The following is a 22307-nucleotide window of genomic DNA, read 5'->3' on the forward strand; positions in this document are numbered from 1 at the left end:
TCTGCTCCGTACACCTCTTACACACACGGCTCCGCTCCGTACACCTCGTACACACACGGCTCCGCTCCGTACACCTCTTACACACACGGCTCCGCTCCGTACACCTCTTACACACACGGCTCCGCTCCGTACACCTCGTACACACACGGCTCCGCTCCGTACACCTCGTACACACACGGCTCTGCTCCGTACACCTCGTACACACACGGCTCTGCTCCGTACACCTCGTACATACACGGCTCCGCTCCGTACACCTCGTACACACACGGCTCTGCTCCGTACACCTCGTACACACACGGCTCTGCTCCGTACACACACGGCTCTGCTACATCCACACTGTAAACCCCTCCTGACCCCACACATAAACTTCCCCTCATCCAGCACCATGACAACCAGCACAGCAGAGTCCTGTATACACTGAGGAGCTGACCATGTGACCCCTGACTCCTCCCCTCCATGTGACATCATCACAGGTCCTGTAAGCACAGAGCAGCCATATATCTAGTGTGCGGCTCTGCAGGTGGAGGTAGGTGCAGATTATTCTCTATGAGGATAAGTCATTAGTCACACTCGCCTCCATATTACTTTCTTAATCTCGGCGCCGTTTTTCTATTACTCCTGTGGCACACTGATATTTTCTCTTGGACACAAAATGGCCGCTCTTTCACCTTCTCCTCAGAGCTCGGTCTCCTCGTTGTTCCATCGTCGTCTCCTCTCAGAGCTTGGTCTCCTCTGTGTTCTGTCGTCGTCTCCTCAGAGCTCGGTCTCCTCGTTGTTCTGTCGTCGTCTCCTCTCAGCACTCGGTCTCCTCGTTGTTCTGTCGTCGTCTCCTCTCAGAGCTCGGTCTCCTCGTTGTTCTGTCGTCGTCTCCTCTCAGAGCTCGGTCTCCTCGTTGTTCTGTCGTCCTCTCCTCTCAGAGCTCGGTCTCCTCGGTGTTCTGTCGTCCTCTCCTCAGAGCTCAGTCTCCTCGGTGTTCTGTCGTCTCCTCTCAGAGCTCGGTCTCCTCGTTGTTATGTCGTCGTCTCCTCTCAGCGCTCAGTCTCCTCGTTGTTCTGTCGTCGTCTCCTCTCAGCGCTCGGTCTCCTCGTTGTTCTGTCGTCGTCTCCTCTTAGCGCTCAGTCTCCTCGTTGTTCTGTCGTCGTCTTCTCTCAGCGCTCGGTCTCCTCGTTGTTCTGTCGTCGTCTCCTCAGAGCTCGGTCTCCTCGTTGTTCTGTCATCGTCTCCTGTTAGAGCTCGGTCTCCTCTGTGTTCTGTCGTCCTCTCAGAGCTCGGACTCCTCGTTGTTATGTCGTCTCCTCGTTGTTCTGTCATCGTCTCCTGTCAGAGCTCGGTCTCCTCGGTGTTCTGTCGTCGTCTCCTCTCAGCGCTCAGTCTCCTCGTTGTTCTGTCGTCGTCTCCTCTCAGCACTCGGTCTCCTCGTTGTTCTGTCATCGTCTCCTCTCAGCACTCGGTCTCCTCGTTGTTCTGTCATCGTCTCCTCTCAGCACTCGGTCTCCTCGTTGTTCTGTCGTCGTCTCCTCTCAGAGCTCGGTCTCCTCGGTGTTCTGTCGTCCTCTCCTCAGAGCTCGGTCTCCTCGGTGTTCTGTCGTCCTCTCCTCAGCGCTCAGTCTCCTCGGTGTTCTGTCGTCTCCTCTCAGAGCTGGGTCTCCTCGTTGTTCTGTCGTCGTCTCCTCTCAGCGCTCAGTCTCCTCGTTGTTCTGTCGTCGTCTCCTCTCAGCGCTCAGTCTCCTCGTTGTTCTGTCGTCGTCTCCTCTCAGCGCTCGGTCTCCTCGTTGTTCTGTCGTCGTCTCCTCTTAGCGCTCAGTCTCCTCGTTGTTCTGTCGTCGTCTTCTCTCAGCGCTCGGTCTCCTCGTTGTTCTGTCGTCGTCTCCTCTCAGAGCTCGGTCTCCTCGTTCTGTCATTGTCTCCTCAGAGCTCAGTCTCCTCGGTGTTCTGTCGTCATCTCCTCTCAGAGCTCGGTCTCCTCGTTGTTCTGTCGTCATCTCTTCTCAGAGCTCGGTCTCCTCGTTGTTCTGTCGTTGTCTCCTCTCAGAGCTCGGTCTCCTCGTTCTGTCGTTGTTTCCTCGGAGCTCGGTCTCCTCGGTGTTCTGTCGTTGTCTCCTGTTAGAGCTCAGTCTACTCGTTGTTCTGTCATCGTCTCCTCAGAGCTCGGTCTCCTCGTTGTTCTGTCGTCATCTCCTCTCAGAGCTCGGTCTCCTCGTTGTTCTGTCGTCATCTCCTCTCAGAGCTCGGTCTCCTCGTTGTTCTGTCGTTGTCTCCTCTCAGAGCTCGGTCTCCTCGTTCTGTCGTTGTTTCCTCGGAGCTCGGTCTCCTCGGTGTTCTGTCGTTGTCTCCTGTTAGAGCTCGGTCTACTCGTTGTTCTGTCATCGTCTCCTCTCAGAGCTCGGTCTCCTCGGTGTTCTGTCGTCGTCTCCTCAGAGCTCGGTCTCCTCGGTGTTCTGTCGTCATCTCCTCTCAGAGCTCGGTCTCCTCGGTGTTCTGTCATCTCCTCAGAGCTCGGTCTCCTCGTTGTTCTGTCGTCATCTCCTCTCAGAGCTCTGTCTCCTCGTTATTCTGTCGTTGTCTCCTCTCAGAGCTCGGTCTCCTCGGTGTTCTGTCGTCGTCTCCTCTCAGAGCTCGGTCTCCTCGTTGTTCTGTCGTTGTCTCCTCAGAGCTCGGTCTCCTTGTTGTTCTGTCGTCGTCTCCTCTCAGCACTCGGTCTCCTCGTTGTTCTGTCGTTGTCTCCTCTCAGAGCTCGGTCTCCTCGGTGTTCTGTCGTCCTCTCCTCAGAGCTCGGTCTCCTCGTTGTTATGTCGTCGTCTCCTCTCAGCGCTCGGTCTCCTCGTTGTTCTGTCGTCGTCTCCTCTCAGCACTCGGTCTCCTCGTTGTTCTGTCGTCGTCTCCTCTCAGCACTCGGTCTCCTCGTTGTTCTGTCGTCGTCTCCTCTCAGAGCTCGGTCTCCTCGGTGTTCTGTCGTCCTCTCCTCAGAGCTCGGTCTCCTCGTTGTTATGTCATCGTCTCCTCTCAGTGCTCAGTCTCCTCGTTGTTCTGTCGTCGTCTCCTCTCAGCGCTCGGTCTCCTCGTTGTTCTGTCGTCGTCTCCTCTTAGCGCTCAGTCTCCTCGGTGTTCTGTCGTCATCTCTTCTCAGAGCTCGGTCTCCTCGTTGTTCTGTCGTCATCTCCTCTCAGAGCTCGGTCTCCTCGTTGTTCTGTAGTTGTCTCCTCTCAGAGCTCGGTCTCCTCGTTCTGTCGTTGTTTCCTCGGAGCTCGGTCTCCTCGGTGTTCTGTCGTTGTCTCCTGTTAGAGCTCGGTCTACTCGTTGTTCTGTCATCGTCTCCTCTCAGAGCTCGGTCTCCTCGGTGTTCTGTCGTCATCTCTCAGAGCTCGGTCTCCTCGGTGTTCTGTCATCTCCTCAGAGCTCGGTCTCCTCGTTGTTCTGTCGTCATCTCCTCTCAGAGCTCAGTCTCCTCGTTATTCTGTCGTTGTCTCCTCTCAGAGCTCGGTCTCCTCGGTGTTCTGTCGTCGTCTCCTCTCAGAGCTCGGTCTCCTCGTTGTTCTGTCGTTGTCTCCTCAGAGCTCGGTCTCCTTGTTGTTCTGTCGTCGTCTCCTCTCAGAGCTCGGTCTCCTCGTTGTTCTGTCGTCGTCTTCTCTCAGAGCTTCGTCTCCTCGATGTTCTGTCGTCCTCTCCTCAGAGCTCGGTCTCCTCGTTGTTCTGTCGTCTTCTCTCAGCGCTCGGTCTCTTCGTTGTTCCATCGTCATCTCCTCTCAGAGCTCGGTCTCCTCGTTGTTCTGTCGTCGTCTCCTCAGAGCTCGGTCTCCTCGTTGTTCTGTCATCATCTCCTCATTCTGTCATCGTCATCTCCTCAGAGCTTGGTCTCCTCGTTCTTCTCTATCGCACTCCAGACAGTTTTTATATAAATTTTTTATTCCCACTTCCTGAGCACGTCGTGTTTCTCTCACTACTCTGGACACATTTTTGCTTATTTTTGTAAATTTTTACAAGTTATTTTTCATCTATGTTACTTGTATGAAGAAAAAAAATCTGATTTATCCTCAAACACAATGGAGCTCTTCATAGGTTGAAATTATTTGGGTGGTGTCAGCCCATTATTGGGAGGTGACTGCATTAATTAAACCGTCATTGGCATGTGGCGTACCGTTACCTCATATCCCAACTCCCTGAATTTGATGGGGAGCCCACGTCTTTCCTGGGAGATGATGGCTGTGTTAGTTTCCATTATGGTCCAGGTGACGGTACTCCTGTTATAGCCAGCCTGTAGTTGGGATTCATAGCAGACTTTTGTTATACACATCTGTACTGTAGTATTGCCATATATTGGATGATCGCAGGTTCAAGTCACCTAACAGATCAAAGGCGTGCTGGGTTGTCAGTATTGTGAGTGACATCCCAGATTTCCTATCTGAGGCAGGGGAGAGCTGGGCTTTTGGTATTCACATCCCAGCTGCTAAATCTGGCCATGCCTGAGGTTCTTCCTCCAGATGTTACCCATTCAGGGTGATTGCTTGGCTATTTAACGGACTGGCAGTCGTTCGACCACAGCCAGTTGTAGCTTTGCTCAGTAGTGTGTTTTCTCTGTGTTCTGATCTTTGTTGCCTGATCTTGGATTTACCTTTGACTACTTGCTTGGATTACCCTTTTTGTCTTTGGCACACCCTTTGATCTGTTACTTGACTCTGGACTTGCCTCTGACTATCCATTTGTCTTTTCCCCTACCTTTCACCACTTGCTAGGTACCATATTTTTTGTTTTATAAAACGCACCGGATTATAAGACGCACCCCAAATTTAGAGAAGGAAAATAGGAAAAAATAATTTTTAATGTTAAAATGAGGGTCCGTCGTATAATCCTAGTGCGTCTTAATCCCAATGCTCACCAGGGGGGAGCTACCGTGGTGGAGTGGCTCAGGAATGTCACAGGAGGCCAGGTGGGCGATGCTGCGGCTCAGGAGACTTGGTGATACTGCGGGATCGGGGGTGTAGCAACAGGAGCAATTGAATCCCCCGGGTATGGCTTACCAGGGTGACGGTGGTGGAGCGGGGTCATAGGAGGCAGGTCATAGGACACACTCAGGGGTGTCGCAGCGGGCGCCATTGATCTGAGGGCGCGCAGTCTGCAGAGGTGTCACAGCACAGGGTGTCTCAGCATCGGGTGCGTTGATCTGCGGGCGGGCTGCAAGGGTTTCTCAGCAGATGCATTCAGCTGATTGCCGGCTCCGTTGAAACGCCCGCGGTTGACGAGAAGGACTTAAAAAAAAATGGCCGCGGAGGTGGCGCATGCCAATTGAGTCGGCAGTCAGCTGAATGCACCAGCCGCCAAGACACCCTCACAGCCCGCCCGCAGATGAATGCCGCCTACCACTGAGACACCCCCGAGCGCGTCCTGTGAGCCTGTCTCCTATGACCTCTGCTCGACCACCACCGCGTCGGTAAGCCATATCCGTTTGGTAAGATGCATCCCCATTTTACTCCCAGTCTTGGAGGGGTGTGCATCTTATAAAGCGAAAAATGCGGTGCTTCCCCATACCTAGCGTGACACATGGCTTGTCCTTGAAAAGTGACTCAGCGTCACATTACAACTAGCCCTTACATTTTTTTTTTCATTTTCAACAGCATGGATCCAGTTCATATGCTTTGTGATCAGGTGATGAATCGGAAACAAATAATTAAGTTTCTGGTTAAGGAATACCAGAATCTTGAATCGTAGCAGTTGTAGGAACAGGTATCTAGTTTGTTGAAAGCTCCCTATGTCTCTCTGCTGCCGGCTGTGGCTGCAATGTGTATCTTTACCCTCAGACTTGCAGTCGTGCTCTCCTTGTAGTGGTCCTTCCTGAATAATTTACATTCAGGGAGAGCTGGAAGTTATTTTTACCTTGTGTACGGATAATTAGGTTCCTTCTGCGAGGGGACTCTCAGAACTGGGCGTTTTATTAGTCTGCCCCCAAAATGGGTTTCTGTTGATGCCTTCTTTTACACCTTGGGGATAATTTTTTGAAGATAGCTTTTTGCATTGGTGTACTCAGAGCTATATCTTTTTTATTTTTTCTGCTGATGCAGCTGTATTGCAGCTTGTTTCTTGCGGGACAAGATGAAGTTTTCAGCGGTACCATTTTTATCTACATTGACTTTTATTGTGTTTTTTTTCCACTTTTTTGTCAGCTGTATGATAAGACAATTTTTGTCGGAAAGGGGTTAATTAATCCAATCAATAAACTGTGTTATGAGGAAACAAAATCTAAATGCTTGAATAACAGGTTTTTTTGGGTGTTGCAACACTGTACAAAAAAAAATTGAAAAGAGGTGATCAAACTATTGTACCTACATTAGTATGGTATCAATAAAAACATTGGCTCAGGGTGTGAAAAACAAATCCTTGCACAGCCCTATAAACCAAAAATTGAAAATGCTACGAGTCTCAGAAAATGGTGACAAAAGCACATTTTTTTTACTAATTTTATTTTATTTTATTTTTTTTCTACCACTAAATTTAAAAAAAAAAAATCAACAAAAACCCACTCTGCATGTTTGGTATCTCCATATTTGCACTGACCTAGAGAATCATATAAAAAAAGTTATGAATATTGGAAGAGGAAACCGCAAAAATGAAAAAGAGCCATGTTGGGAAGGGGTTAAAGACACAGGACATTTTAACCCCTTAGTCACCAAGCTAAATTTTTAAAATCTGACATGTCTGTTACAACCGAATTCTAACACTCTCACGAGGAAGGACAAATCAGGGGAGATGTAAAACCAGAAATTCACAGGTCCAAAAACAGGCTAGTACTTGCCCTAGGCTCCCGATTTGTCCCTGACTGACAGCAGAGATTAGCACCCTCAGATCACGTAATGGCGCCCCCAGTCGTTGCCGGCTGACCCAGAGTGTTTTTAACTGCATCTTAAAGCCCGCTTTACACGCTAAAATATATCTTACGATATGTCGGTGGGGTCACGTCGTAAGTGACGCACATCCGGCATCCTAAGGTACATTGTAGTGTGTGACAGGTACGTGCGATTGCGATTGAACGAAAATCCGTTCATCGTATGCACGTCGATCATTTCTCATGAATTGAACGTGCGGTTGTGCAATGTTCCCAAGGCAGCACACATCGCAGTGTGTGACACCCCGGGAACATTGAACGACAGCTTACCTCCGTCCGCGGCTCCCGCCGACAATGCGGAAGGAAGAACGTGAGCGGGATGTTTACGTCCTGCTCATCTCCGTCCCTCCGCTTCTATTGGTTGGCTGCCGCATGATGTCGATGTGATGCCGAACGTCCCTCCCACTCCAGGAAGTGGACGTTTGCCGCCCACATCGAGGTCGTATGGACGGGTAAGTACGTGTGAAGGGGATAATCGTTTGTGCGGCACATTCAACAAATTGAACGGCACGTACATACGATGGGGGGCGGTTACAATCGCATACGATATCGTATGCTGAATCGTAACATGTAAAGCAGGCTTTAAGCTATAGACCAAGTGTAACACAAAAAGAACAATAAACATAAAGGAATTGCACACAAGCAGGGGGTGAGACACAGGGCTAGGAATGTGCAAACACAATTGTACAGGAATGATAGAATACAAGAAACCAAAAAGAATAACAGAATACGTGGAAACCCTCCTAAATGAGCCAAAATAGGGGATTACTGGGAAAGGATTCACACAAATAAACTGCAGGGAAGAACAACAGCAATGTCTCACTAAGAAAACCTTAACCGAGGAGTTGTGACTCCATACAACCATCCATCCAGAAATATATCCAGCACTGAGACATATGAGTAGTGAGTGTAAATAGCCCCTCCCAAAATGTGATTGGGCAAACCAAATGAGAAAGTGCACACACCTGAATAGAAGTGAAACAGGAAGGCAGGGTGTCGATGGTGTTAAAGAGGCTGTAACCATCTACATGCCTCTGTCACTGTTGATAGCAGTATCTAGGCAGTTAACAGGTCACGATTGGTGCCAACACTGACCGTGGCTGATCAGAAGAGTGTCATCTATAGTATACATTACCTAGGGATAAAATGGCCGCACTGCAGAGAAAAGAATTTCTGGACAAGAAGCAGTTGCTGGAGGAACCGTATCAAAAGACATTTCTTCTTGTTTCTTTTCAAGTCTTACGATATTAACCTTATTGATTTAGTGACTTATATTGTGCTGCAAGAATGAAGAAAGTTTCTTTTCTTTCCTTTAAAGGGAACCTGTCACCAGATTTGAGGCCTATAAGCTGCGGCCAACAACAGTGGGCTCTTACATACAGCATTCTAATATGCTGAATGTAAGAACCTAGGCCGCTGTGTAGGACATAAAAATCACTTTATAATACTCGCCTAAATGGTCACTGCGGTGGAGTTAAGTCATATGGGTGTCTCCGTTCTCCCGTCCTGCTGCATCCTCTTTCGGCCATCTTCGTCCAATTTCTGAAGCCTGAGTGCATGACGCGTCCTACGTCATACACACTCACTGGTCCTGCGCAGACTCACTACAATACTTTGAACTGCCCTGCTCAGGGCAGATCAAAGTGCGCCTGTGCAGGACCTCAATGCCGGCGAGTGTGGATGACAAAGGATGCGTCATGCACCCCGGCTTCAGAATAAGGACGACAAAGATGGCCGAAATAGTAGGCAACGGAGAACGGAGATGCCCATATGACCCAACTCCACCGCAGCGACTGTCTAGGTGAATATTATAAAGTGATTTTTACATTCTACCCAGCGGCCTGGGCTCCTATATACAGCATGTTAGAATGCTGTATATAAGAGCCCATTGGTGGTGGCCGCAGCTTATAGGCCCCAAATCTGCTGACAGTGCTTTTTATTTTTGCCTATTTTGTGATCTTATTTTCCTTTTTAACTAAAAAAGGATTTTTTTTTCATTTTCTACATTAAGATCTTTATATTGTAGCAGCTGAAAAATTACCTAAATTTCTTTACAACTCACATGATCCGTCTAAGAACATAGATATTCTCTGTCTGACCTCAAATGTATGAACTCCTCTACCTTATTATTACTTTATACCAATATCACAACTTTGTGGGGTTTGTGTTTTTCATAGACTCATCTTCTATTTTTTTATATTTCTGTTGGTACAATTTTCCTTGCTCTTCGAGGATGGATATGGACAGGGACAAGATGGCGGAGAGGATCTTACACCTCACCCTAGAGATCCTCTTCCGGCTTACTGGAGAGGTGAGAGATTCTGATGACGTCACATTACATCTTTCTTATCTATGTGAATAACAGATGGACAGAACTGGAGAGGTGAGGACTCTGGAAATGTCTGGAGTGAGATTTATTACTGTGTCTCTCCATAACCAGGATTACACAGTAGTGAAGAAGACCTCTAGTGAGCGCTGTCAGGCCCCTGTGTCTGAGGGATGGGGAAGACCCCTGAGCCCAATCACAGGGCCTCCACCTCACCCCCCGATACATGAGGACATCAATGACCAGAAGATCCTAGAACTCACCTACAAGATGATTGAGCTGCTGACTGGAGAGGTGACACTGCTGGGAATGCTGGGACATTATACAGTAACGCTATGAAGGGATCGGGGGTGACGGTATCATTGTATATGTGTCAGGTTCCTATAAGGTGTCAGGATGTCACCGTCTATTTCTCCATGGAGGAGTGGGAGTATTTAGAAGGACACAAAGATCTGTACAAGGACGTCATGATGGAGGATCCCCAGCCCCTCACATCACCAGGTAATAGACAGGACTAAATACACACGGCCTATAATTATCTGTATGTAAGGAATGAATTCAGTCCCTGTATGTGTCTCCTCCAGGTCTATCCAGTAAGAGGACAACACCAGAGAGATGTCCCCGTCCTCTTCTCCCACAGGACTGTAAACAAGAAGATCCCGATGTTCCTCAGGATCATCAGGTAGATGGAGAGAAGGTGCCATGAAATCTCCCTATGATGTGTAGACGGCTGTGAAGGTCTTGTGCTCAGTCTTGTTTTATCCTCCAGTATTATATGTGTTATACTTGTGTAATGAGAGCGGTGGAGATGGCAGGATTAGAGCTGATCATAGATGGGACTTCTCCATCTGTCTGTGACTTTTACAATATTTGTTTCAGGGGGAAGATCTGAACCATATTAATACTACAGAGACATATGTGAGGGGTGATGAGCGAATTAAAGAGGAGATTCCTACATACGACTACCCAGGTGAGTAGTGACCACTAAATGCACGTGGCTGCACTCTAGTCCAGGACACAGGTTCCTTATGACCCTTTGAGGGCTGATTTGCCTTTGGTAACACTGATGATACTATCTCAGAACACTGAGGACAACAGCATCTTGCATGTATGAATACAGACCCATGAGATATCTCTTCTCTCTTCCTAAGCAAGGTGGATCTCATGATTTGCATACCCACACAGATATTGGAAGTAAATAGGACATCTGTGCACACAATACCTCATAGGGGGCTTTCCCTATATTTCGCTGAAGTATAAGAAACCCAGATATAGGACTGGTGTCCAACACATGTCCTTGTGTATAACGGTGTTCGCTACAACATAGATGCAGGAAACATTTGTCAGTTCCTTAATGTAACGCCTGCCTGGATCAACAGACTCAGATGGGATGTAATGGACAGGCTAGAGGGAAGCCACTCACCAAGCAGGACCCCCAGAACCCTGAAACCCTTTAACCCCTATACAGGGATTTGGAATTACACAGGGCCCTGGAGATCACTACCTGTGGAAGGCTGCAGTCCGATGAGAGTAGTCGTCAGGCAGGGTCAAACCAGGAATATCAGAACAGGGACAGAATCGGCAGGCAAGAGACGTAATCAGAAAATGTAGCAGAGGTCAAATCCGCATCGGGTAGCGAGGTACAAAAACAGCAGGCAGAAGGGTAGTCAGAAACACGCAGAAGTCAGCACACAGGAATCACAAAACAGAATAGGGCGGATCAGGAGCCAGGAGATCAGAACTATCTCTGGCAGAGGTCAGCAGACAGGAGGGGAACTAAGAAGGGTGTGGTGTCTTCCCATTGGCTGTAGCTGAAAGCTGGCAACTTCAGCTGGAAGACACACGCCACCCACAGTCAGCCAGTGGTACTGCAGATCCCAAGATAACCCAGCCCAGTGGAAGATTGGAGCCTGCGCCCACCGGTGCCGCTGGCATCGACTCCTCTCCCAGCACCATCCACGGCAGGAACACTACGTCGTCTGGCGATCGGAACAGAAGTCGCTGGAGCGGACTCCGGTGGTGACGCAACACTGGTAACGCAGGGCCCTCTACATCTTCCACAAGCTTCTAACTATGGAATCGACCTGAGTGCCATTTCTCTTATTTTATAAGACACTGTGCACACAGACTATCCAGATAAGTACCTTGATAAAGGCCCAAAGAGGCCAAAACGTTGGTCTCTGGACATCTTTATTCTCTTTTTTTTACCCCTTTTTTTCTGCTTGAAAAATAAAAAGTGGACTTATAGTGCAAATATTATTCTTTGGATTCTTATTATTTCACCTATGTTGTGCCGAAAATAATCTACCTTTATTTGGCTTCTTTTTTTCGAGCACCCAATTTTTCGAGTGAGCAGACATTACTCTCTAAATAAATGCAGAGAAGTCACAGATTCTTGTTAGTCGCATTGCAGTCGGTCGCTTTTTTTATTGTATATTGTCTTTCTTTGAACCCAAATACATATTATATGTGGATGAATATAGAATTATAACTATAACATATACAGGTGCATCTCAATAAATTAGAATATCATCAAAATGTTAATTTATTTCAGTAATTCAATACAAAAAGGGAAACATATTATATAGTCATTACACACAAAGGGATCTATTTCACGTGTGTATTATATAGAGTCATTACACAAAGTGATTTATATCAAGAGTTTTTTTTTGCTAATGTTGATGATTATGGCTTACAGCCAATGAAAACCCAAAAGGCATCTTGAAAAGTTAGAATTACCACAAAACACCTGCAAAGGCTTCCTAAGCATTTAAAAGGGTTCCTTAGTCTGGTTCAGTAGGCTATGTAATCATGGGGAAGACTGCTGACTTGACAGATGTCCAGAAGGCAGTCATTGACACACTCCACACAGAAGGTAAACCACAAAAGGTCTGTACTAAAGAAGCTGGCTGTTCATAGTGTTTATATCCAGGTAAATTAATGGAAAGTTGAGTGGAAGGAAAAAGTGTGGTAGAAAAAGGTGCACAAGCAACCGGGATAACCGCAGCCTTGATAGGATTGTTAAGAAAAGGCCATTCAAAATATGGGGGAAATTCACAAGGAGTGGACGCTGCTGGAGTCAGTGCCTCAAGAGCCACCGCACACAGACGTATCCAGGACATGGGCTACAACTGTCGCATTCCTTGTGTCAAGCCACTCATGACCAATAGACCACGCCAGAAGCGTCTTATCTGGGACAAGGAGAAAAAGAACTAGACTGTTCTCAGTGTCCAAAGTGTTTTCAGATTAAATTATATTTTGCATTTAATTTGGAAATCGCGGTCCCTGAGTCTGGAGGAAGAGTGGAGGCCACAATCCAAGCTGCTGGAGGTCTAGTGTGAAGTCTCCACAATCAGTGATGGTTTGAGGAGCCATGTCATCTGCTGGTGTAGCTCCACTGTTCCACTGTGTTTTATCAAGACCAAAGTCAGCGCAGCCGTTTGCCAGGGAATCTTACAGTACTTCATGCTTCCCTCTGCTCACAAGATTTTTGGAGATGGAAATGTCATTTTCCAGCAGGACTTGGCCCCTGTCCACACTGCCAAAAGTACCAATACCTGGTTTACTAACCACAGTATCACTGTGGAAAAAGCAAACTCGCCTGACCTAAACCCCATAGAGAATCTATGAGAGACACCAGAGCCAACAATGCAGACGAGCTGAAGGCTGCTATCAAAGCAACCTGGGCTTCCATAACACCTCAGCAGTGCCACAGGCTGATCGCCTCCATGCCACATTGCCCATTGATGTATTAATTCCTGCAAAAGGAGCCGCGACCAAGTATTGAGGCATTTACTGCACAGACTTTTCAGTAAGCGCCAACATTTCTGAGTGTAACATTTTTTCAGTTGGTCTTCTAAAATATTCTAATTTTCTGAGATAATGACTTTTGGGTTTTCATTGGTTATCATTAACATTCAAATAAATAAACAGATTATTATTAATAATAATAGTAATCTGTTTTTTTCTGTTAAGGTTGATGGTTATGGCTTACAGGCAATGAAAACCCAAAAGTCATTATCTCAGAAAATTAGAATATTTTATAAAACCAACTGAAAAATGATGTTACAGATGAACAGGTGAAATAGATCCCTCCTGTGTGTAATGACTTTATATAATATGTGAAATAGATCCCTCTGTGTGTAATGACTCAATATAATATATTGGAATAGATCACTATGTGTGTAATGGCTATATGATATACAGGATTAGATCCCTCTGTGTGTAATGACTCCATAATATATAATAAACACGTGAAATAGATCCCCCTGTGTGTAATGACTCTATATAGTATACAGGAATAGATCTCTCTATGTGTAATGACTTTATATAATACTTATATAGGAATAGATCCCTCTGTGTGTAATTACTCTATAATATATAGAAATAGATCCCTCTGTGTGTAATGACTCTATAATATATAAGAAACAGGTGAAATAGATCCCGCTATATGTAATGATTTTATATAATATCATTGCACTCACACTCACCACGTGGAGGATCTATACTTCCAGAAAATGGTGGATACGTTCCCGGAGCGTATCCCCATATCCAAGAACACAGTTGTCGTGGGACGTCTAAAATGGATTACAGCGGACCAGATTTTTTTTTTTCTTTTCAATAAATTGGTGAAAGAGGGAATGTTTAAGGCAGTGTTTTTTCAAATACATTTTTTTTTGTCTATTTTCTTTTTTTATTATTGTCTGGGTTAGTGATGTCGAGTATCTGATAGACGCCGTGACAACACTAACCCCAGGGCTTAATGCCAGGTGACATTACAGCTGGTATCAACCCCATATATTACCCCATTTGCCACCGCACCAGGGCAGCGGATGAGCTGGGGCACAGCACCAGGATTGGCACATCTAATGGATGCGCCACTTCTGGGGCGGCTGCGGCCTGCTATTTTTAGGCTGGGAAAGGCCAATAACTATGGACCTTCTCACCCTGAGAATACCAGACCATAGCTGTCCGCTTTACCTTAGCTGGTGATCCAATTTGGGGGACCCCACGTTTTTTTTTCATTATTATTTATTTATAAATAATTATAAAAAAGAGCCTGGGGTGCCCTCCAAATTGGATCACCAACTAAGGTAAAGCGGATAGCTGTGGTTTGCAGGTTGCAGCCTTCTGCTTTACACTAGCTGGCTATCAAAAATGGGGGGACCCCACGGTTTGTTTGTATTTTAATTATTTATTTTTTGGCTAAATACAAGGCTAGGCACACTTTACTGTCACATGAAAGTCACTAAAGGGAGCCAGCTTAGAAAATGCAGGGGGTGGGACATTATATATATTTGACATCTGCCTATCCATCCCAGCTTTTTAGGCTGCGTGCCTGCGATTAGGGTTTCAAGTGTTTTGGACGCTGTGTGTTCGCTGCATCCAAAACGCTGCGTTGTACAGTAGAGGTGCAGTGGAAGGATTTTTAGAAATCTCCTGCCCACTGTGCTTACTTTTTCCACAGCATAAACTGACATCTGGCACTGCAGAATGTCAATTTATACTGCAGAGACGAGTGTTCTCTTCGGAAAGAATAGAGCTAAAGTCAGCAGCGGCCCGAACCTGGATCGTCGTCACGTGCAGCTGCGTTCTCCCGTGGACATCACTCACATCTCCGTAGACTCCGTGTCGCTGGATCGTGGGCACATAGCCTAATAGTGAGAAATTTGCTGCTAGAACATTTTTGTGATGCCCCTGGGGGTTCAAAATGCTTATTATACCCCTGAATAAAACCCTTGAGGGGTCTAGTTTCCAAATTGGGGTTACTTGTGGGGGTTTTTGCTGTACAAGTTGCAAATGCAACCTGGTGCTCACAATCTATTTTAGCTTTTCCAAAATTGAAATGGTGCTCCTTCCATTCCAAGCCCTCCTGTTTGTCCAGAGGGTTTTGGCCACATTTGGGGTATCCCTGTGCTCATAAGAAATTGGATAACAAACTGTGGGGTCCACTTTTTGGTGTTTCCTCTTGATAAAGTGAGAAATTTGGTGCTACAGTAAGATTTTTGTGAAAAAAATGAAATTCTTCAATATGACGACCTAAGCTTATCAAAATCTATGAAGTACCTGTGGGTTGAAAATGCTCACTATACCACTGGATAAAACCCTTGAGGGGTCTAGTTTCCAGAATGGGGTCACTTGTGGGGGAGCGCTAATATTTAGGCACCTCAGGAGCTCTCCAAACGCGACATGGCGTCCGCTAATGATCTATCCAATTTTGCTGTCAAATGGTGCTTTTTCCCTTCCGCGCCCCACCGTTCACTTAAACAGTTGATTTCCAGCACATATGAGGTATTGGCATACTGAGGAGAAATTGCACAATGCATTTTTTGTTGCATTTTTTTCCTGATACCCTTGTAAAAAAAATTAAAAAAAAAAAGTTACTTGGTTTAAAGTAACAATTTTGTGGTAAAAATGTATTTTGTTTATTTTCACAGCTCAACGTTATAAAATTCTGTAAAGCCCCTGGGGTTTCAAAGTTCCCACCAAACATCTATATACATTCCTTGAGGGGTCTAGTTTCCAAAATGGGGTCACTTGTGGGTGAGTTTTGGTACCTTAGGGGCCCTACAAATTCAACATGGTGCATGCAATCTTTTTTAGCCAAATCTGCTTTCCAAAATTCAAATATTGTTCCTTCTGTTCTGAGCCCTCCCATTTGTCCAAACAGAGGTTTCTGACCACATGTGGGGGATCAGCGTGCTCAGAAGAAATTGGGTAACAAATTTTGAGTTCCATTTTGTTGTGTAATTCTTCAAAAAGTGAATAAATGGACGCATGAGCAACATTTTTAGGTAAAATATATATATATTTTATTTTTGATTTAGTGATATATTGTGCAATTTTCTTTATTTCTGCTATTTTGGAAGAGCAGTGGACTTGTTGATCACTTATTCTTCATTTTTTTTAGCGAGATATTTATTTTCTTTATTTTTTTTCCATTTTCTCCATTGAGATCTTTATATTATAACAGCTGAAAATCTCATATGGATTTATATATAACTGACGGGACATCGCTCTTCCCTGTCTGACCTTCTAGATGTATGAGGACCTCTACCATATTATTCCTTTATACCAACATCGCAGCTCTATTCATTGTATTTTTTTTTGTTCTTTGTTTTTTGCACCGATTTGTCTTCATTTGCCTTTTTGTTTAGGTTTCTACACTTTTCCTGACTCGTCGAGGATGGAGAGTGTCAGGGACAAGATGGTGGAGAGGATATTACACCTCACCCTAGAGATCCTCTTCCTGCTTACTGGAGAGGTGAGAGATTCTGATGACGTCACATTACATCATTCTTATCTATGGGAATAACAGATGGACAGAACTGGAGAGGTGAGGACTCTGGAAATGTCTGGAGTGAGATTTATTACTGTGTCTCTCCATAACCAGGATTACACAGTAGTGAAGAAGACCTCTAGTGAGCGCTGTCAGGCCCCTGTGTCTGAGGGATGGGGAAGACCCCTGAGCCCAATCACGGGGCCTCACCCCACGATACATGAGGACATCAATGACCAGAAGATCCTAGAACTCACCTACAAGATGACTGAGCTGCTGACTGGAGAGGTGACACTGCTGGGAATGCTGGGACATTATACAGTAACGCTATGAAGGGATCGGGGGTGACGGTATCATTGTATGTGTCAGGTTCCTATAAGGCGTCAGGACGTCACCGTCTATTTCTCCATGGAGGAGTGGGAGTATTTAGAAGGACACAAAGATCAGTACAAGGACGTCATGATGGAGGTTCCCCAGCCCCTCACATCACCAGGTAATAGACAGGACTAAATACACACGGCCTATAATTATCTGTATGTAAGGAATGAATTCAGTCCCTGTATGTGTCTCCTCCAGTTCTATCCAGTAAGAGGACAACACCAGAGAGATGTCCCCGTCCTCTTCTCCCACAGGACTGTAAACAAGAAGATCCCGATGTTCCTCAGGATCATCAGGTAGATGGAGAGAAGGTGGCATGAAATCTCCCTATGATGTGTAGACGGCTGTGAAGGTCTTGTGCTCAGTCTTGTTTTATCCTCCAGTATTATATGTGTTATACTTGTGTAATGAGAGCGGTGGAGATGGCAGGATTAGAGCTGATCATAGATGGGACTTCTCCATCTGTCTGTAACTTTTACAATATTTGGGTTTTTTATTTAACTTCGTTTTATTAACAATTTCAAACATGGTACAACTGACATTTGCCATATAAAAATAGCTCAGTATATAGATAGTAACATTTGAATATAACAATGAACAGTCATATAAAGTCCATAATATCTTTAGCACTTAAGATAGAACAATATTATTATCCATACTTCTTATCATTTGCATATATATATAATTTTATATTGAGCATAAGAACAGCTGTAACTATCAGCATGACCATATTTTGAAAACAAGATAGAAAGAGGAAGAGAAAAAGAAAGAAAGAACAACAACAACAGCCACATTGCATTATTATATCTCAATATACCATTGGACAGTGTTTCATATCCCAACATCTAACGGGAACCACCATTATCCGCATAATCTCCCTCAAACCTCCGCAAGTGTGTCTGGAGAAGAATTCCACAAACCCCAGATTTTGTTAAATTTTCCCGGGCACCCCCTATTATAATATACCACTTGCTCATAGACTATGGTTGCATTGACTAGTTTAACCCAGAACCGCACAGTTGGATTCGAATCTCCCATCCACCTCAGAGCTATTAATTTCCTAGCCAGAAACAATGCCTCTCTGAGGAATATTGTCATGTAATGATCCCATGACTCTTCCTCCACCACCCTAAACAGGCATATCAAAGGGTCACACAAAACAGGAATCGACACATTCGATGTCAGCTGAGATGTCATTCCCCGCCAGTACGAGGATATATTGGGACAGCTCCAAATCATATGTATGATATTTGCCCCTGAGAGATGACACCTCGCGCACTCCAATGTACGACAACGGCCCATACTAAATAATCGAGTTGGAGTAAGGTATGCCTGGTGGACATTGTAGCATTGAATCAACTTATTATTAACCGACGGGGATACCGCAGTCGGAGATTCCAATATCTCTTCCCATTCCTCTCCCTGTAGAGAGGGGATTAGAGATTTCCATCTATCCTGGGCTGGCAAGGGGTCCGGCTCCACCCCCACCGACAACAGGTAAGTATATATAGCTGAGATGAGGCCTCGAGGTCCTTGTGATTTTAGAATAATTATCATAGGAAGTGATGATATCAATTTCCTCACTCCAATTTTCTGTATGTGGGATTGAATCGCTGTGCGAATCTGCAGGTATCTAAAAAACTGTGATCTTGGAACATTATATTCAATCTGGATTTGTTCAAAGGACTTGAAAGTTGTGGTTCCCGGGACAAAAAGATCACCTAATGCATTGACGCTGTGAGTGGCCCAGAATTGCGCCAAGGGGTGATCTCTCAGAGTGTGGAAGTGGCTATTTCTCCATAATGGGAGTTCCGCCACCACCCCTTCGAAGTGTACCACCCTCTTGGCTTGTCGCCAGACTAATCTTGCCAACCTGAGGAGGGGTAATTGCCGTGGTGTTCTCAGTCCATCTGATTCCAGAAAACCCACTAAACAATCAGTCCCAGCCGCGTGTGCCAAGTGACCTTCAGTGTTTGGCAGCTGACATCCAGGCATCCAAGTCTCTAGTGCCCTAAGCTGTCCCGCGAGGTAGTAGAGGTAGAACTCCGGTAAAGCCATCCCTCCCAGTCTCTTGGATCTCTAAAATGGATAACCGAAGTTTGGGTCTGGATTTCCCCCATATGAAAGAGGTAGTAAGCGAGTTCAGCATTGAGAAGAAGGATTTGGGTACTGATACTGCACTATGTTGTAGTGTATAGCTAAGCTTTGGAAGTAATATCATTTTGATTAAACTTATTCTGCCAACCACTGACAGGGGTAGCTTGCTCCACAAGTTATATTTAAGTTTAACGTGCTCCAGAAGTGGTGTTATACTCGTCTACAGGTCTAGTCTATGGTCTCTCTGTATGTGTATTCCCAGGTATTTAAAGCTAGTTACCACTTGCAAAGGTGACCTACCCTCCATTGAAATTCCAGACCCATGCATTAATGACATCAAGACTTTTACAATATTTGTTTCAGGGTGAAGATCTGACCCATATTAATACTACAGAGACATATGTGAGGGGTGATGAGCGAATTAAAGAGGAGATTCCTACATTCAACTACCCAGGTGAGTAGTGATCGCTAGATGCAGAGAAGTCACAGATTCTCAGAATGGTTTCATTATATTTGGCATAACTATGTCCAGTTGGAGTCCAAAGATGAGCACACCAAATCAGTGCATGGTGTGATTGCTCCTTGAGATAGCCAGAAGAACATTATCTCTAACAAAGTCCAGCAAGTTAAATAACCAATTAAGTGCTCTTCGGGAACATAATACAACCCCTAATCTGGCTTCAAGGAGCATAAACGCGGTTTTACAATCTGTTTCACTTGTGGTATGCCCGCACAGGTTTGGATACAACTTCTCCATAGAAGTATCCCCATGGAGTTCTCAGCAGCTGTCCCACACTGCCCCAGTCATGACAAGCAAATCCTCACTCTCTGAGGTTTTTTCCAGAGGGTTAACAATCTCCGCACACTGACCAGGTGTCAAATAAACAGACACCATTATAATGCATGAGACACACCAATGGGTAGCGGTATGTGAATATGCAGACCCGTCCTAATAAGTCTCGCAGTACTACAGGTACCAGAATCACCATCTTGCCTCCGCCCTCTGCCTAAAGCAGTGGGGCTTTGCACCTTTCACTACCTGACCACAGAGTCTTCTCTGTCGACTGAGACGTAGTTTGTCCCTGGCATCAAACCCTTTTTCATAACTGATACAATGTCTGATTCAGTCAGAGCTGACAGAAGATTTGCCATTTCTAGATAATCGGCATCCTCGTTTTGCAGATCTACTACGGCTTCATCATCCATGGCGTCTTCTGCTGTGTGTCGGTGAATTTTACTATCACCACCCCCAGCTAGAGACCAGTCAGTCACTTCATCCTTCCTTTTGGATCCCGTTTCAGAGGGCATGGACAGTTCAGCATTTGTACCATAGCTCAATGTGTAATTTGGTTCTCTATAACCTCGGCTCTTTCCACTTCCAGACACAAGAGGCAATACGTTTATCAGATTGATCTCACTTCTCTTTCTCTGGGACCCGGCCTGAAGAGGTCGCCAACTCATCCTAAGTTGATGAAGTTGTTCAATTACTTCTTCCAGGTGTGCAATATGATATTCTAGAAGAACCCATACATATCCAATACTTTCCCTCATTCCTGCAATGAGAAGTGGAACCATACCATCTCCATGGGGTATTTTGGCTTTATTACAACTTTCAATTTTCACTCTCACAACTCTGGCTTTATCCATAAACTCCAGGATGAGTTTTCCATTCTTCCCAATAATGTTCCTGACAATATTCCTGGGCACCTTGAAATCTTCCACAAATTCCAATCAACTATGATGTCTCTTGACGGGTTCCGCACTCTATTCATAAACTTGAAACGTTACCGTATCTTCTTCGAATCTTTATAACTGTAACACCTGGAATTTGTCTGGCTTGCTGACCTTTATTTCCGAGTGTACAAATTGAGAGCCCGATTAAATCTTTTCTAACTACCATGTCTTCCCGACACACTGTGATCAGCTGCTTCGTACGCTCTAAGTATTTAGCTGCTACTTCATTCATAGACCGTATACTTAAACGATTACCCTCTGAGGCAGAGTACACTTCACACACTCATATGGCTTCCTTAAGTTTTTCATGTACCGTGTCACTGGCACAGGCCTCTCCCAGGCCTTCGGGAACAGCTTTAGTTTAAAAAAAAAAGAATAGTGATTTGCCCAGACTGGGGGATTACCAGTGTTTATATTCTGACAAATAAATACAATGGAAAGAAAAAGAACAGAGGGGAAAAAAAGGAGAAAAGATGAGGGATGAGGGCCTTAAGCCCGCTTTGCACGCTACAATATATCTTACGATGTGTCGGCGGGATCACGTCGTAAGTGACGCACATCCGGCATCGTAAGGTACATTGCAGTGTGTGACAGATACGTGCGATTGCGATTGAACGTTAAAACATTCATCGCATACACGTCGTTGAATCCTAACGAATTGCACTCCGTCCTAGGTGCATTACTCTACATTTAGCAACATTAAATCTCTTTTGCCAAGTGTCTGCCCAGTCTGACATCTTATCCAGATTATTTTATAACATTGTACTATCAAGGTCCGTTTTTTGTATCCTACAATGGTTTGGTGTTGTCAGCAAAGACTGACACTTTATTTTCACTCCCATTCACAAGGTCATTAATAAAGAAATTAAAAAGAATCTGTCCTAGCACAGATTCCTACGGTCCTCACTGCTGACCGTAGGCCATTTAGAGAATGTACCATTTATGACTACTCTTTGTTTCCTATCTTTTAGCCAATTCCTTATCAATTTTCTTATAGTTCCCCCTAGTCCCCTAGACTGTTATGTAGCACTGTGTGAAATGCCTTTGCAAAGTCCAAATAAATCACATCAGCTGCATTACCAATAGACAGATCTGCACCCAACATGTTGGTTAGGCACGACTTATCTATCATGAATCCATGCTAGTTGTCAGTTATTAGATTATTCTCTCTAATATATTGTTGCATGTAATTGCTTACATTTCCCTAAAAAACCTTGCACACTATGTCAGACTTACCGGACATTAGTTGCCTGGACCCACCCTCTTTCATTTCTTAAATATTGGTAACACATCAGCAATCCTCCAATTCTGAGGTACCAACCCTGTTACATGATAGTAAGAAGATAAGATACAGCGGTCTGTCAGTTACTGAGCTCCATTCCTTCAATATGCGAGGGTGAATGCAATCTAATCCGGGGCATTTGTCAATGTTTAATTTACTCGGTCATAGGTATACTTCTTGTGTTAAATTTGTTATATCAGGGGGAGACTTAAATTTTTGCTTTGTTGAATGATCCCTGGAACAGTGAATTCCTTGGTGAACGCCGATAAAAAATGCCTGATTAATATCTCAGCCTTTTCTTTTGTCCTCTATAAATACATTGTTATAATCTTTTATG

At 45.1% G+C, this 22307-nt stretch overlaps 1 protein-coding gene across 1 annotated transcript in view; it reads left to right on the forward strand.

Annotated features, from left to right (window-relative positions):
• LOC142313138 (uncharacterized) overlaps positions 1-22307 on the forward strand; it is a 180911-nt gene that overhangs the window by 107124 nt on the left and 51480 nt on the right. The window contains exons 18-21 of the mRNA XM_075352125.1: positions 16525-16767; positions 16849-16972; positions 17056-17153; positions 19318-19408. Of these exons, the coding sequence (XP_075208240.1) occupies positions 16525-16767; positions 16849-16972; positions 17056-17153; positions 19318-19408 (556 nt within the window). The remainder of the gene's footprint in view (positions 1-16524; positions 16768-16848; positions 16973-17055; positions 17154-19317; positions 19409-22307) is intronic.

The sequence above is a fragment of the Anomaloglossus baeobatrachus genome, chromosome 5, assembly GCF_048569485.1.
Source record: "Anomaloglossus baeobatrachus isolate aAnoBae1 chromosome 5, aAnoBae1.hap1, whole genome shotgun sequence".
NCBI lineage: Eukaryota > Metazoa > Chordata > Amphibia > Anura > Aromobatidae > Anomaloglossus > Anomaloglossus baeobatrachus.